Source organism: Dendrobates tinctorius, unplaced genomic scaffold (assembly GCF_039654945.1).
Source record: "Dendrobates tinctorius isolate UK_male_01 unplaced genomic scaffold, ASM3965494v1 ptg000003l, whole genome shotgun sequence".
In the NCBI taxonomy this organism is placed as follows: Eukaryota; Metazoa; Chordata; class Amphibia; order Anura; family Dendrobatidae; genus Dendrobates; species Dendrobates tinctorius.
The window spans coordinates 62,586,042-62,604,291 of record NW_027361671.1 but is presented as its reverse complement, the minus strand read 5'-3'; the positions used below and the strand labels follow the sequence as shown (position 1 = coordinate 62,604,291).

At 46.8% G+C, this 18,250-nt stretch overlaps 1 protein-coding gene across 3 annotated transcripts in view; it reads left to right on the top strand.

The window, feature by feature from the left end:
* Positions 1–18,250, top strand: part of DTWD2 (DTW domain containing 2) — a 436,550-nt gene that overhangs the window by 179,892 nt on the left and 238,408 nt on the right. For all 3 annotated transcript variants that reach the window (XM_073554167.1, XM_073554231.1, XM_073554109.1), the window contains one exon: positions 10,736–10,830. In XM_073554167.1, coding sequence (XP_073410268.1) covers positions 10,736–10,830 — 95 coding nt within the window. The remainder of the gene's footprint in view (positions 1–10,735; positions 10,831–18,250) is intronic.

The following is an 18,250-nucleotide window of genomic DNA, read 5'->3' as shown; positions in this document are numbered from 1 at the left end:
GCACTCGCGTGCCTTTCTAACCAGCGCGTCCTCCTCCAGTGGCACACATACCAGGGCAGGACATACTTCCTCAAACAGTACCACTATATAATCTATAGTGGATTGGATATCCTACTTGTGCACCTCCCTCTCAGTCATCGAGTGCCGTGTTTTTTTATAATATTCAAAGATAATATGTCATTAAAGGAAACCTGCCAGCAGGATTGTGCTCAGTAAATTACAGACAGTGTCAGGTCGAGAATCACATTAACTGAAAACTACAAATAAAGATTAACAATCACAAAACAGATTTCATCAACCCAGGTATCATTTTAATCAGTATACGGCACCAACCTGACACTGTCTGTAGTTTACTGAGCACAATCCTGCTGACAATTTCACTTTAAACCTTTCTCACATACATTTTGCTATCACAGCAGAGCGTTAATCTAGGCCAGTGATGGCGAACCTTTCTGAGACCGTGTGCCCAAACTGCAACCTAAAACCCAATTATTTATGACGAAGTGCCAACACGTGCCAAATGCCCCATCATGATCCCCCTTCTTGTAGTAATATGCCCCATCATGATCCCCTTCATGTAGAAATTGCCCATTCCACCACCTCTAACATTTCCTCCTCCCCATCACCCCATCGTTGCCCTCTCCCCATCACTCCCATCATTGGCCCTCTCCCCATCACCGCTATCATTGGCCCTCTCCCCATGACCGCCATCATTGGCCGTCTCCCCATCACTCCCATCATTGGCCCTCTCCCCATCACTCTCATCATTGGCCCTCTCGCCATCACCACCATCTTTGGCACTCTCCCCTTCACTGGCCCACTCCCCATCACTCCCATCATTGGCCCTCTCCCGATCACTCCCATCATTGGCCCTCTCCTGATCACTCCCATCATTGGCCCTCTCCCGATCACTCCTATCATTGGCTCTCTCCCCATCACTCCCATCATTGGCCCTCTCCCCATCACTCCCATCATTAGCCCTCTCCCCATCACTCCCATCATTAGCCCTCTCCCCATCACTCCCATCATTAGCCCTCTCCCCATCACTTGCCCTCTCCCCATCTCTCCCTTCATTGGCGCTCTCCCCATCATTGACACACACACCACAGCAGGTTCACTGGCACAGCGGCCACACTCGCCTCTCCGCGTGCCGGCAGCTTCCTTCCTCTCACTGGCACAGCGGCCACGGAGCTGAATGATTATGTCATCCTGCTGCGGCCGCGCCGCTCAATGTGTGAGGCAGGAAGCTGCAGCTCCGGAACAAGGATGAGGCAATGCCGCGTGCCAGCTGATAGGGCTCTGCGTGCCCTCTCTGGCACGCGTGCCATAGGTTCTCCATCAGTGATCTAGGCTAAGGGGTTGTGCCTTGCTGCAATGGCCAGGACCAGCGCTAATGCCGATCTTGGCCATTTAGCCCCTTAAATCCTTCTATACACACTGATCATGACATCACAGTAATTTTACAGAATCTGAGAGATCCGCAGGTGATCACAGCATGTCGATGATTTGTCAGTTACGTTTATCCCAAAATGGTGCAGTTGAATAATATTTATCCATTTTGATGGAGTGGTATGCTAAGGCACAATGAGATGAATTTATTAAAACTATTGATACATTAGAAGTTTGTTAAAATGGTAGGTCTCTTTTAAGACACAAAGTAGACTGCATCTATATGGGGTTAAATCTTTTCAGTGTGACAGACATAAAATAAAGGTGGACACCTAGAAAGGTGCTATACATTCGTACTGTATGTATTATATTGTATTTCACTGTACGCTCTGTGTATTATAGCGATACATTGTATGTACACGATTGTATTGCAATATGTTGTATATCTGCTATCTGTACATGTACCCTTTCGCACTGTATCTATAGCCATTATTACTTTCTACTTCTCCACGTATGATAGTCACATTAGAAATAATCTTTATTCATCATCTCTTGTGTAGCCGCTTACTGACGTAGTTATCGTGACTGGAGCATTAATGAATCCACCCATGTTGTTTTGATTGCTGCCCCCCTTCTAGCTTACAGAAATTTTCGGTATCTGAATGAAAGTATCTTATGGTTTATAGTTTCTGCAAGCGCTAAAATGATTTATCATTTAATTATGCGTCCCTGGTAACTACATTTTCAGAAATGTACCCTAGAATGGAAGATTTAAGTTGTGTTAAGAGCTTAATTTTCTGCAGCTTTTCAACCTTTTTCTTCCTAAATGAACAAGCCCTTGGTGATTAGGAGGCTTCATAATTAACATGGTGTAATTAATAGCTCTGGCTGTTTTAATGAAAATTTCACTTCCCACAATTATGACTGTTTTGGGATCTGGCACAAATCCAGCTTTCTACTCATTTTTAATAGTTCTTAGAAATTCTTTCAATTAGAATAAGTAAGACTTTAATGAGAAAGGAATGTTTGTAAAGGTGAGATGACTTGTAACAAAGAATGCTGCAAGTCAAGAATGTTGGTTTTGCCTAGACTTTGTGATGGATTGGTAGTCACCCTCAAACTATAGCCAACATTCAGCCACAATTGATCTACCCACAATAAGGATGTCGTCAGGGGCGTACATAGAAATCATGGGGCCCCATAGCAGAAATCGTAATTGGGCCCATAATCCTCCATACAGTATACTGCACTCCTCATAGTCCACCATACAGTATACTACACTCCCCATAGTCCACCATACAGTATACTGCACTTCCCATAGTCCTACATACTGTTTACTGCACTATTCATAGTCCTCCATACTGCACGTCCCATAGTTATCCATACAGTATACAGCACTCCCTATAGTCCTCCATACAGTATACTGCACTCCCCATAGTCCTCCATACAGTATACTGCACTCCCCATAGTCCTCCATACAGTATACTGCTCTTCCCATAGTCCTCCATACTGTTTACTGCACTATTCATAGTCCTCCATACTGTATACTGCACTCCACATAGTCCTCCATACTCTTTACTGCACTCCACATAGTCCTCCATACTGTTTACTGCACTTCCCTTAGTCCTCCATACTGTTTACTGCACTATTCATAGTCCTCCATACTGTATACTGCACACCCTATAGTCCTCCATACTGTATACTGCAATCCCCATAGTCCTCGATACAGTATGCTGCACTTCCCATAGTCCTCCATACTGTTTATTGCACTATTCATAGTCCTCCATACTGCACGTCCCATAGTTATCCATACAGTATACTTCACTCCCCATTGTCCTCCATACAGTATACTGCACTCCCCATAGTCCTCCATACAGTATACTGCACTCCCCATAGTCCTCCATACAGTATAGTGCTCTTCCCATAGTCCTCCATACTGTTTACTGCACTATTCATAGTCCTCCATACTGTTTACTGCACTCCCCATAGTCCTCCATACTGTATACTGCACTCCTCATAGTCCTCCATACTGTATACTGCCCTCCCCATAGTCCTCCATACTGTCTACTGCACTCCCCATAGTCCTCCATACTGTATACTGCACTCCTCATAGTCCTCCATACTGTATACTGCACTCCCCATAGTCCTCCATACTGTATACTGCCCTCCCCATAGTCCTCCATACTGTCTACTGCACTCCCCATAGTCCTCCATACTGTATACTGCACTCCCCATAGTCCACCATACAGTATACTGCACTTCCCATAGTCCTACATACTGTTTACTGCACTATTCATAGTCCTCCATACTGCACGTCCCATAGTTATCCATACAGTATACAGCACTCCCCATAGTCCTCCATACAGTATACTGCACTCCCCATAGTCCTCCATACAGTATACTGCACTCCCCATAGTCCTCCATACAGTATAGTGCTCTTCCCATAGTCCTCCATACTGTTTACTGCACTATTCATAGTCCTCCATACTGTATACTGCACTCCCCATAGTCCTCCATACTGAATACTGCACTCCCCATAGTCCTCCATACTGTATACTGCACTCCCCATAGTCCTCCATACTGTATACTGCACTCCTCATAGTCCTCCATACTGTATACTGCACTCCCCATAGTCCTCCATACTGTATACTGCACTCCCCATAGTCCTCCATACTGTATACTGCACTCCCCATAGTCCTCCATACTGTATACTGCACTCCCCATAGTCCTCCATACTGCACTCCTCATAGTCCTCCATACTGTATACTGCACTCCCCATAGTCCTCCATACTGTATACTGCACTCCCCATAGTCCTCCATACTGTATACTGCACTCCTCATAGTCCTCCATACTGTATACTGCACTCCCCATAGTCCTCCATACTGTATACTGCACTCCTCATAGTCCTCCATACTGCACTCCTCACAGTCCTCCATACTGTATACTGCACTCCCCATAGTCCTCCATACTGTATACTGCACTCCCCATAGTCCTCCATACTGTATACTGCACTCCTCATAGTCCTCCATACTGTATACTGCACTCCCCATAGTCCTCCATACTGTATACTGCACTCCCCATAGTCCTCCATACTGTATACTGCACTCCCCATAGTCCTCCATACTGTATACTGCACTCCCCATAGTCCTCCATACTGCACTCCTCATAGTCCTCCATACTGTATACTGCACTCCCCATAGTCCTCCATACTGTATACTGCACTCCCCATAGTCCTCCATACTGTATACTGCACTCCTCATAGTCCTCCATACTGTATACTGCCCTCCCCATAGTCCTCCATACTGTCTACTGCACTCCCCATAGTCCTCCATACTGTATACTGCACTCCTCATAGTCCTCCATACTGTATACTGCACTCCCCATAGTCCTCCATACTGTATACTGCCCTCCCCATAGTCCTCCATACTGTCTACTGCACTCCCCATAGTCCTCCATACTGTATACTGCACTCCCCATAGTCCACCATACAGTATACTGCACTTCCCATAGTCCTACATACTGTTTACTGCACTATTCATAGTCCTCCATACTGCACGTCCCATAGTTATCCATACAGTATACAGCACTCCCCATAGTCCTCCATACAGTATACTGCACTCCCCATAGTCCTCCATACAGTATACTGCACTCCCCATAGTCCTCCATACAGTATAGTGCTCTTCCCATAGTCCTCCATACTGTTTACTGCACTATTCATAGTCCTCCATACTGTATACTGCACTCCCCATAGTCCTCCATACTGAATACTGCACTCCCCATAGTCCTCCATACTGTATACTGCACTCCCCATAGTCCTCCATACTGTATACTGCACTCCTCATAGTCCTCCATACTGTATACTGCACTCCCCATAGTCCTCCATACTGTATACTGCACTCCCCATAGTCCTCCATACTGTATACTGCACTCCCCATAGTCCTCCATACTGTATACTGCACTCCCCATAGTCCTCCATACTGCACTCCTCATAGTCCTCCATACTGTATACTGCACTCCCCATAGTCCTCCATACTGTATACTGCACTCCCCATAGTCCTCCATACTGTATACTGCACTCCTCATAGTCCTCCATACTGTATACTGCACTCCCCATAGTCCTCCATACTGTATACTGCACTCCTCATAGTCCTCCATACTGCACTCCTCACAGTCCTCCATACTGTATACTGCACTCCCCATAGTCCTCCATACTGTATACTGCACTCCCCATAGTCCTCCATACTGTATACTGCACTCCCCATAGTCCTCCATACTGTATACTGCACTCCCCATAGTCCTCCATACTGTATACTGCACTCCCCATAGTCTTTCTTACAGTATTGTGGCCATCACAATTAAAAAATAAATAAATGCTCCGCTCTCCTCCTCGTTCAGCCGCTGCTCTGGTCTCTGCAGCGAGCTCTCTGAAGTGTCCCTGGATGCCATGCATGACATTGGTGAGTGACACACATTCACACCATAGTGCAGGGATGTCGAATTCAAATAGACAGTGGGCCAAAACTAAAAACATGGTCAAATTTGTGGGCCAACCTTCATGATTTCTTGAAAAAAATGTCTACAATTGTGGAAACCTTTCCTTCTCATCAAATGTAACAATGAATTTTTTCATTTGGAAACAAACTTAAGTTTTGCTTACATTGAATCTGGAACAAGCAAAGCTTAATACTATAAACACAGAAAAATCAAATGTCACATAAAAGACATATCTGGGGCATTCATTTCTTAAATAAAATAAGAAAAAAATCTTTATTTCCAGAGTTAAATTTCAAGGGTAACCTGTATTTCACAGGCTATCAATAATAATATTAATAATCAATGGAAATCCAACCACTCAAGTCCATGCTTTGGAACAGCAAGGAAAAGTGTGTATCAAAAGCATATAATAAATAATAATGACAAAATGGAGGGATGAAGACAAGTAAAGGAATAGCAGAAAAAAGGGGAGAGCGGAAAAGTATTGGGGGGAATCTTCCTAGGGTAGGGAGGACCCCAATACTGCCGAATTTAGGGATGCTGGGATGGTAGATTGTCGTATACAGGGGAATACGAAGGGTGTGATGACTCGCAAATAGAAGGAAATATAGAGAAGTGGAGAAAATCAGAAATACATAAACAGCCCTGAAATAATAATATTAACAATATGGTAGGGACTGAACACAAATGGCAAGATCTCAATACATCGGGAAGGGATAACGTCCAAAATAAGAAAATGGAGAACTTATGGCCAAATAGAGCAATAAAATAAATCGTGGCATCAGTGTATCGGCTAAATAGCATACCCGTGCCCACCTAGTGGAGGAGATGGGGGTAGAGGGAGCTATGCACACTGAGATGTATGGGGGAATGCGCGCCGATGTAGGGAGAAGATCGGGGAACTTCCGGCTCAGGTAAATGGCAGTCAGGAGGTGCGGCAGAGCTGTGGAATCTGTCACGTTAAAAAATGCTGTTAATCTGCTGATATGGGGTTAATCTGCAGGTTAATAGCATTCTGAACCTGCTTGGTGCCGGCACTTAGACGCCTGCTTTCAGGAGGAAATTAATTTTATTCCTCTTGGTAACATTTGAATCGCAGTGAGGATGGTGAAGCTGGTGCGGGCTCAGTCACTGCTCTGTGTATAGAGAGCGGCGGCTGTAACCCCGTCATTGACTGACAGCAGGATCATCATTAAGGCCGGCTGTCAGTCAGTGTGGGGGGCGCGGTTACAGACGCCACTCGCTATACACAGGGCGGTGACTGTGCCGGTGCCCCCCCATGACTGAAACCCGAACGTTGCCTGGATAAATAAACTTAATTTCCTCCCATGAAGCGGGGGTCTAAGTGCTGGCACTAGGCAGGTACAGAATGCTATTAACCTGCAGATTAACCCCATATCTGCAGGTTAATAGTGTTTTGTCACGTGACAAGTTCCTTTTTAATTTTTTTTTAATTTTCAGTAAGTAAAATCTGATTTCTGTGTCTTCTTAAAATGAATTTATCAACAGGTTTTTCTACCTCGTCTGAGAGCAGCACGATATAAGGGAAGAGACCTTTATTCCAGCAATGTATCACTTACTGGGCTTCTTTTTGCAGTTTTGATAGGCTCCCTGTTTATCTGCTACAGATCTATCAGTTCTTTGAATGTTAAGCTTGCTACATCCCCGCCCACATGGCTGATTGTCAGCTTTCTGTATACACTGTGCATAGGCAGAAAGCTGTGAATCATTGTTGGAGGCTGAAAGTGGCGGACTACACGGCAGCAGATTTACTAGTCCTCTAATAATAATGTCCTGCTGATATAACAGTGATGTTATCAAATCTACAGCGAGCAGCCCAGTATGTTAAACATCAGTGGAATCAAGGTCTCTTCCCCTACATTATGCAAAAACCAGTTGACTGATTCTTTTTAAATGCCATTTTATTATTTGGTACTCATTTAACTATAGGTTTGCGCAATGTGGGCAGATTTATAATAGAAATGTCTGGATCTGAAAATCGTGGAGGGAGAAGCATCTTGTTGCTGTGTTTTCTAGGCACCCTAGACATCCCGCTTTCTGGTCCACCCTTGTGCTATACAGTAGCATATTCAGATCCATCGTCTGTGCGTTATGCTGATGTTGTGTGGATATGACAGGTGAGCTGCGTCAGTGTGGAGTGTCTCAGATGTGCCCAGGTGTCTCTGTTGTACCTGAGCAGGTAAGGAAGGAGCAGAATCTGTGGAATATGTATGAGCGCCTATTATCCACTGTCTGCACGCTGCTCTACTCGCCTTACATTGTGCTAAAAACAACATAATGAGGTGGTGCTTAGTATGCAGGTTGCATTATCTGCCATGGAGAGGAAGCCGGCTTTTACAAAAGTTACGTTCTCTGACACTTAGGCACAGTTTCTAGCTACACGTTATGACTGATTAGAATGTTGTGAGCCGGAATCTCCATTCTGTGCAGAGTGATTATTGCCTTCTGTGTCAATTTCAGGACTGTGTTCGGTTATGATGTGTGCTGTATGCCAGTACATCTGGACAAGTATTTTGGCAAGCTCTTTCCCAGATTATAAAAAGGTGTTGACAAATCTCCCGGCATCTAGTTGGGTAGCCAATAAAAATATATTTTTATACTAACTGAAGAACAGCAATTGAAATGTATTTGTACAAGAGCAAAATAGTGTTCTGTTTTCTGTGTCAGATATGTTGTCTTGGGTTAGAGCTAGTGATGAGCGAGCGTGTTATTCCATAAGGTTGTATCGGAATATGCTGGAGTGCTAATGGAGTATCTTCAGCGTGCGCTAATATTATATGTTCAAATACCCGCGGCTGCACGTCTCGGGGCTATTCGACAGCCGCAACACATCCAGAGATTCCCAGTTTGTTAGACAATCCCTGCTTGTGTTGCAGCTGTCAAACAGCCATGGCGACTGGAACATAGTATTCGAGCACGCTGAAGATACTCTTTTCAGTGCCCTATCATTCTCAGATAACACCCTATCGGAGCACGCTCGCTTGTCACTAGTTAGAACTCTTCAGAAAAAGAGATCATCTTTCTGTGCATCTATCTGACTATCCTACTCAGTTGTAGGCATTGGGCAGGATAACTACAGTTTACTGTGTATAGCGTCATATATTGCACAGCGTTTACAATTAGGCAGGGTTCTCGTTTTGCCCTAATTTCAGTAGCTTCCTCGGGGTTTCCGTACAAATTCCAGCTAAACAAGATTTGGGTGTGTGTGCTTACTGGGTTAATGATGCAGATGGTGTCACACTGTGCTCTGTCCTACATCATTTTGCCAGTAGGGACTGGTTGCAAGATGTGGCCTACTACATCTTGGTACCTGCTTAATATTTGTTACATCTGTCTCTAAAAGTAGCAACTGAAGCAGAGCTATCACTGCTGTTAACTATTTAGATGCTGCTGTCAATCTCTAGCAGCAACCTTTAAATAAAGCTGTTGCCTGTGGTCTTGTGCTATCACTGGTCCAGAGGCACAATCCGGGCACTGATGTCAGCCAGGGGCTGCTGGTGTACCCTGTCACTGCCATTTTGGTACTCCTATGAAGTTCAGCCACAAGCTTATTTTTTATTTACTTCAGTCTCTTACCACTGACATTAATTCCACAGTGCTCTAGACACATCACAATCTAAATTCCCTATCAGTATGTCTTTGGAATGTGGAAGGAAAGGAAGGCACTTGGAGGAAGCCCACACACACACACGTACAGAACATGGAAACTCCTTGCAAATGTTGTTCTTGATGAGATTTGAACTAAGTACCCTAGTGCTGCAAATCTACAGTGCTAATCACTGAGCCACCTTGCTGACCACAGGAGATCACGATTTACACTAACTACTGCAGTAATGTAGTTTAGCAGTATATAGTAAAAGCGATCAGATGACCATAAGTTCAATTCCCCTAAGGGGACTAAACAATACATTAAACAAAAAGTTTTTAAAAATATATAAAAATGTAAATTGTCTCGTCAGAGACAAAGAGGACTTGAACTTTAGTGCCACCTATTGGAAGTAGTAATCCCACAATATCGACCCTTTAGGGTGTGTGCACACGCTGCAGATTCTGCTGCGGATCCGCAGCGGTTTTGGCCCTGCGGATCCGTAGCAGTTTCTGCTGCGGTGTACAGTACCATTATTCCCTATGGGAAATGGAAACCGCTGTGCACATGCTGCAGATTTTTCTGCGCGGTTTTGCCTGCGGTTTCTAATCCGCAGAAAGAATTGCATGTCAATTCTTTCTGCGGATTCCGCAGCGGTTTACCATCTCCATTTTAGAGGTGATAAACCGCAGGGCAAAACCGCAGGCTAATCCGCAGATAAACCGCAGGTGTCATTCACTCAATGCCGACTTTTATTCCCCATTAACTTGCATTGGGGTCGGGTTTCGGGTGAAACTCCGACTTTTTTTGCCCTAGTCGGACCAGTTTCTTCTGACTCAAATTTTATTTCAGTCGGGTTTCATGAAACCCAATCCTACCAAAGTCGCTCAACTCTACTACCCACAAACCGGACCCAGTGTACTAAATGACATCTTTAGTGCTCATGCACACTAGAGACAAAATACTCCAGGTTGCATCGCAGGGAGCATCCATCCCTGTGACAAATACCTCCCATTAACCACGCGACCACCAGTCACACCACTATATATATATATATATATATATATATATATATATATATATATATATATATACATGTAGACACATTGAGCATTCTTGTGCACAAGACGAGCCAAAAGAATCTTTATTGTGGTAGTGATTTAGATATAATTTTATTGTTTCTTGCAGTTAATGATCTCATCCACCTTGCTTACCTTTTTTTTTTTGCTCTTTTCCCTATATAGGAGAGTAGAGTCCTTCGGACAGTCCCTCTTTTGGCAGCTTGTCTTCCAGAAGAAAAATGTAAGGTCTTAATTGGCCGGCGTTTTGGAGAAGAAAGGTAAAAGTACAATTTCCATTCTTAGAGATTTAAACAGGTTGTCTTTTATTTTTGTTGCAACACACAATATTATATAATACTGTAGATAATTACCGTATTTTTCAGACCATAAGACGCACTTTTTTCCCAAAAAATTTGGGGGGAAAGTGGGGGGTGCGTCTTATGGTCGCAATGCACGGTACCTGGTGCGGTGGTGGCAGCGGGCGAGGCTCTGCGGTGCGGTGGTGGCAGCGGACGGCGCTCTGCGGTGCGGTGGTGGCAGCGGGCTGTGCTCCGGTGCAGGGGCGGCGGCTCCGCCGGCGTTTCTTCGCAGCTTCGGGCTGGGGCGGGTGGGCTGTGCTAGGGCAGCTGTGCTGGGGCAGCTGCGCTGGGGCTGGGGCGGGTGGGCTGTGCTGGGGCAGCTGTGCTGGGGTAGGGGCAGCTGTGCTGAGGCAGGTGGGCTGGGGCAGGGGCAGCTGTGCTGGGGCAGGGGCAGCTGTGCTGGGGCAGGTGGGCTGGGGCAGGGGCAGGTGGGCTCTGCGGTGGTGGCAGCGGGCGGCGCTCTGCGGTGCGGTGGTGGCAGCGGGCTGTGCTCCGTGCAGGGGCGGCGGCTCCGCCGGCGTCTCTTGCAGCCCGGAGGCCCCCCGCACACCCCTTGCTGGGCGCCGCCATGTTGCGGTGGCCTCCGGGAGCATGGACGCCGGCAAGATGGCCGCCGGTCCGGGGACGGCGCATGCGCAGCTTCAGATCTCGTCCCGAGATCTCGGGAGACGGGCTGCAAGAGACGCCGGCGTAGCCGCCGCCCCTGCACGGAGCACAGCCTGCTGCCACCACCGCACCGCAGAGCGCCGCCCGCTGCCACCACCGCAGAGCCCACGTGCCCCAGCACAGCTGCCCCTGCCCCAGCCCACCTGCCCCAGCACAGCTGCCCCTGCCCCAGCACAGCTGCCCCAGCACAGCTGCCCCTGCCCCAGCCCACCTGCCCCAGCACAGCTACCCCTACCCCAGCACAGCTGCCCCAGCGCAGCTGCCCCAGCACAGCCCCCCAGCCCCAGCGCAGCTGCCCTAGCACAGCCCACCCGCCCCAGCCCCAGCGCAGCTGCCCCAGCACAGAGCCGCCGCCACCGCACGAGCCTGGACCACTGAATGACCCCTGTGACTACTTCTCCACCTGTGCCGGATCCCTTCCCAGGTAAGCTGAATTCGGACTGTAAGACGGACCCCCATTTGACACATTATTATTTTTTTCCCTATTTTTCTTCTGAAAATTGGGGTGCGTCTTATGGTCCGGTGCGTCTTATAGTCCGAAAAATACTGATAGCAAAATGTATGATTTATAAAGCTATAAATCCATATTTGTTTTTTTCACATTTGGCTTGTTTGCTTCACAATATGAAAATGTGTCTTCTGGTTTCAGTAAACTATTGTCATCAGGTTCAGTGTAAAAAAAACAAGAAATTGTGCCCAAAAGGGGCATATACACTGCAAGAAAATTGCGAACAAACGATGTAAAAATACTTGTTTCACAATTGTCTTAGGTAAAAGCATAGGTGTAACACCAGGGACCTATAATGTATCTATTTCCAAGGTTTTTGTCTTTTTATTTATTTTTTTTTCACTGTGTTTTTGTGGTGTGCACATACCACTTTATGGTCGTTTTTAGAGTTGATATTAATAAAAGTTGAATCTTTTTTAAATTAGAATTTCTATATGGTTGTTCTAATTAATTATTACCCTCTGAAAACATATGCATGCAACACCGAGTTCTGTCTAAATTTTGGTTATTTTCAAAGCTGTTCCTGAATTCTGGCATGAAAACTCTGATGAATCAATCCCTAAATCTTTACGTCAGCTGTATGTGGATAAGGTCATAACTGAAGATCCCCTACACTTCTTTAGAAAGTTAAAGCAAGCCTTAAGAAGTCTTTTTTGCAAATTTTGCAATTTGCAAACAGCCATGTAGGGGGCACGGCTAGAACGTGGAAGAAGGTTTTCTGGTCAGATGAAACCAAAGTAAATATTTTTGGGCTAAGTGCAAAATGCTATGTATGGCAAAAACTAACACTGCACACCAACCTGAAAATACCATTCCCACCGTCAAACATGGTGGTGTTAGAATCATGCTTAGGGGATGTTTTTTTTTCAGCAGATACAGGGATGCTGGTCAGAGTTGATGGGAAAATGGATGGAACTAAGTACAGGGCGATTTTGGTGAAAACCTGTTAGATGCTGCAACATATTTTCACCTTCCAGCAGAACAATGACCCTCAACATACTGCCAGAGCTACAATGTAATGATTTAGATCAAAGCATATTCACCTGCACACCTGTCTAAATAGTAGCAAGGATGCTGCAATTTGTATTATTCACTTCAGTAGACAATGCTACAATACCCAGGTCAGCTGCCACTTTGTTGAAGGTGCGCAGATAAATTGGGCATAAGACATTGCTCTTTATACACCCTTCGAACAGCTGATCGATCAAGAGGGCCAAGAGACGAAACCCCGTCATATTTCATATTGACGATCTTTCCTAAGTATAGGCCATCAGTATTCTGATCCCATCCTTGAATGACCGTGTGATTGCAGCAATATGCGGAGGGCGCATTTACTGCTTGTTGTTTAGTATTTTTGTTTGTGTTGGCAAAAGTGGCAAGGGTGGCATGATAAATAAGCTGGCATATTGATAAATCTCCCCCCATTCCTATGTTCTATGGATTGTAACTGTACTTTTGAAGCTCCTTTAGAAGATTAATGAGTGTGGAAAACAGACAATGTGTAAGAAGAAGAGCTGCAAAAAAAAAGGATTTCAGCTCATCGCTTATAGAGATGAATTCTGCCTTATAATTTATGCCAGCTCCTTTCCTTTCTGGATATGGGGTATGTTTCCTTGGAGGACACACTGAAACCTCTCACAACCTGCCAGTGGCTCTGGCTTATAATTAAAAAGTAAATTTCTAAAGGTTTCAAATGCCAAATTGCAATGTGAAGCAGGTTGTCTCCATAAATGATGTGAATTTTGAATTCTAGAAACAACAGACCCAAGAGCTATGGTTAATTATTGGCTGCTTAATTGCTAATTAACAGTGTGAGGGTCAGCCATTGCCTTAAGCTTAAAACATGCATGGGATGCTAGAAACTTTAATTAAAAATGGCTTCCAAGCATAATTAACACCCTAGACAAGAGAAAACATCTATAATCTATATATATAATCATCTAATTCTGTCTGTCTGTAACGGAAATCCCGCGTCGCTGATTGGTCGGGCCCGGCCGGCCGTGACCAATCAGCGACGCAGGATTTCCGTGACAAACAGATAGACAGGTACTGTATGATAATGGCGCCATACTTAAATACTTACCTCACCGGGAGGAGTGTTGCCGCGGCACTTCTCTTCTTACGGTGACCGGGGCAGGAGGCTGGGGAGGAGTGTGGCACTGGCGCCGGGGTACGCGCATGTGCATAGCGCTATCTGGCGCCATTTTCCTGAAGACACATTTGCAGTGTGTCTTCAGGAAAATGGTGCCGGACAGCGCGGTATGGGCATGCGCGTACTCCGGCGCAAGTGCCACACTCCTCCCCCAGCCTCCGGCAGAACGGGACAACGCTGGACCACAGGAAAGATGGGTGAGTATAAATGTTTTTTTCTCTTTCCCCCATGACGGCACCACGGAGAGAGGGATCCGCCCTCAGGGACAGGAAACCTACAGATGAAAAAGGCCGTACCTCTCTCCCACATCAGTTGGTTTCCTGTCCCTGACGGGGAATCTACAGCACGTACCTGCAGTCGACGCGGGATGCCGGGGACCGAACCAGTCCGGTAATAGGCAGCGGGGCTCCCTGCCTCGGCTGGGTCGAGGCCTCACGTAGGCTTCCCCCGTAGCACAACCTCCGGGGTCGGCGGGCCTTGAGGGTGAGTGGGGAGAGGCAGTGAAGATCCGATGACGAAGCCTGCCGATCCCGAAAAGGAAAAAAAAAAAAAAAAAAGAAAAAAAGGGGGTTTGCGGCCTCCATTTAAGTGAGTGGCGGCGGTCACTCAAGGAGAGCCCCCTGCCGAGCGCCAGACCCAGATCGGCCTGCGGAGGATGGCGGCGGCCACCGGAACCGCAAAAGGTACAGGGGTCGGGGCGGGAACTCAGAGCGGCCTGGAGGGGGTGGCGGCGGCCACCGGGGGCCGCGAGGTATAAGCCCGCAGGGCTTGCAGCGATGGGGGTGGCGGCGGTCACCAGGGGCTGCGGCAGAGAACGGAGGGCGCAGGACGCCGGTACCAGGGGTGCGCGCGCGCACAGTAGCTTCCTTGAAAAAAAAAAATGCACTGCTGGGAAATTTCGCCGTGCCCATGCGCTGGCGGTCACTTCCGTCGGGGCCTCGGACAGCGGGGAGGAGGCGCCAAATTCAAAAGAAAATTTTTTTATTTAAAGCACCACTAAAAGAGGAGAAGGCGATCACCATGAGTGGAAAGCCTCAGAAAGAGAAGGAGACGCGACGGCGGTCCCCGAAGCAGGGGCAGCGCCAGCGCGACTCCTCCCAGCAGCGCGGCAGCAGTGGCCATACAGGATCACAGCGCAGCCAAAGCTCCACCATGGCGGCACAGCCAGAAGTGGATTCAGCAGTGGAAATAATCCCTACGCCTGAGACGGTATCTCTCGTTCCACAAGGGGGTGAGTGATCTCCGTGAGCGCCCGCTCGCTAATATGCGATTATTAATTTTTTTCTTTTCAGGGGCGCAAGTGCACAGCAAAATCCAAGCACATGGTATGTGCTATATGCACGGAGGAGCTGCCGCCTACATTTCAGAAAAAGCTCTGTGCGGCGTGCATAGAGCAGACGATACAGGAGGAATCCCCGAGGTTTGCTTCAGACCTCAAAACACTGATAAGGACCCAGGTAGAGGACGCCCTCAAGGGCGTTAGAACCACTAAGAAAAAACGTAGATCCAGGCATAGCTCTCCAGAGTCCAGTGTTAGTGAGTCAGGGAGTGAATCATCTAACTCGAGTTATTCATAATCCTCCCAGTCATCATCATCATCCTCAGAAGGGGGACGCAGCTGCTTCCCTATTGAGGAGACGGACGCACTGGTAAAAGCCGTAAGGACAACTATGGGGCTGGTAGATGAACGCCCTAAAATAACGGCGGAAGAGTTAATGTTCAGTGGACTGGAACAAAAAAAACGGAGAGTTTTCCCGGTGAATGAGAAAATCCACTCTCTAATCAAACGAGAATGGAAAAAGCCAGACAAGAAAGCCTTCCTAACACCCAAGAGGAAATACCCTTTTGATGATCCGGCCTGCTTCCTATGGAGTAAAGCACCTAAACTGGATGTGGCGGTTGCAAAGGCTTCTAAGAAATTTGCCCTGCCCTTTGAAGATATGGGTACCCTGAAGGACCCAATGGATAAAAAAGCAGAAAACTTTTTGAAAAACGCTTGGGAAGCGGCAGGAAGGGGACTAAAGCCAGCCATAGCAGCCACATACACGGCACGTGCCTTAATGGTTTGGTTAGACCACTTAGATTCCCAAATAAAAGAAAAAGTCCCAAGGGAAACAATACAAAGGTCAGTTTCCGTAATGAAGGGAGCAGCAGCTTTCCTGGCAGATGCGTCAGTAGACTCATCTAGGTTGGCGGCCAGAGCAGCCTCCTTTTCAAATGCCGCGAGACGCGCCTTATGGCTAAAATGCTGGCCGGCGGATCTGCAGACTAAAACCAAATTGTGCGCAATCCCATGTGAAGGAGAGTTCTTATTTGGCCCAACGTTAGACGACATCTTGGAGAAGGCGGGGGACAAGAAAAAATCCTTTCCCGGTTTCCCTAATCAGGCATACAAACGGCCTTTTCGGAACAGAAGATTTATGCGGCGAAGACCCCCAAAAGGGAACAGAGAAGGTTGGGAGGATAAAAGAAATAAGAACAATGGCTTTATGTTCAACAAGCCCCTCGATAACAAAAAGCCACAATGAAGGTGCTCCTCGGGTCGGGGGAAGATTGTCCTACTTCTTCCAGTCCTGGGAAAAAATATTCGCGAGCCTGTGGATTCTGAGCATAATAAAAGAAGGACTGAGACTAAAATTCAATACCCTCCCCAATCATTTTTTTGTGATAACGCCCCAAAGAACATCACACGAGCAGCTGGCTCTGCAACAAGAGGTCGCGAACCTAAGGGAAAAGGGGGTACTACAAGAAGTCCCCTACCAGGACAGGGGCAAAGGCTTCTACTCCCCTCTCTTTCTCCGCAGAAAGCCATACGGATCGTACAGGGCCATAATAAATCTAAAGAGACTGAACAAGTCCCTGGAAATTCAGCGTTTCAAGATGGAAACAATAAAATCTTGTGTAAAATTGCTTCCCCCATCATACTTCATGGCTGTATTAGACGTAAGAGACGCATACTACCATGTACCTATTCACAGAGACCACAGGAAATACCTCTGGGTGGCGGTGACAATCCAGGGGGAGATAAAACATTATCAGTTCAGAGCTCTCCCCTTCGGGCTAGCTATTGCCCCAAGAGTATTTACAAAAATAATGTCGGAAGTAATGGCCCACATAAGAGATCAAAACATCCTGATAGTCCCATACCTGGACGATCTCTTAGTAGTAGGCGTCACCTTTCACCACTGCAAACAACAGTTGGACATGGTCATGGGATCTCTAGTGAATCTAGGATGGATGCTGAATTTGCCCAAATCCAGACTCGTACCAAGTCAGGTACAGGAATACTTGGGAATAATACTGGACTCAACCAAACAAAAATGTTATCTACCACAGGCGAAGATTCAAAAGATGACACAGATGGTGTCACAAATGATAGCTTCCCCAGTAACTACCCTGAGAAAGGCAATGTCTCTATTGGGGTCAATGACAGCCTGCATGCCAGCAGTACAGTGGGCACAAAGCCACACGCGAGTCTTACAGTGGGAAATATTAGACGCAGACGTTTCCCTACACGGGAATTTAGACAGGCGGTTAAACATCTCACCAAACACAATACACTCCTTAGCATGGTGGACAGACCCAGCCAATCTAACCAAGGGGGTCCCTTGGGCGTTACCAACAACAAAAATCTTAACCACAGATGCAAGCCCCTGGGGGTAGGGTGCACATCTAGACAGCCAGGTAGCGCAAGGGCCCTGGGCTCAAAAAAGAGAGTCAGTTTCCTCAAACATGAAGGAGCTGCTGGCAGTGAAACTAGCTCTCGTTCATTTTCTAGACTCACTTCACTCCCAACACACAAGGGTCTTCTCAGACAACCGGGTAGTGGTAGCATATCTAAACCACCAGGGGGGCACGAGGTCTCGAGCACTGATGGAAGTAACAAAATCCATCGTTCACCTAGCAGAACACAATCTGGAATCCCTGACAGCCCTCCACATAAAAGGGTCGGAAAACCGAATAGCAGACTTCTTGAGCAGAACACGCCTAAAGCAGGGGGAGTGGGAACTAAG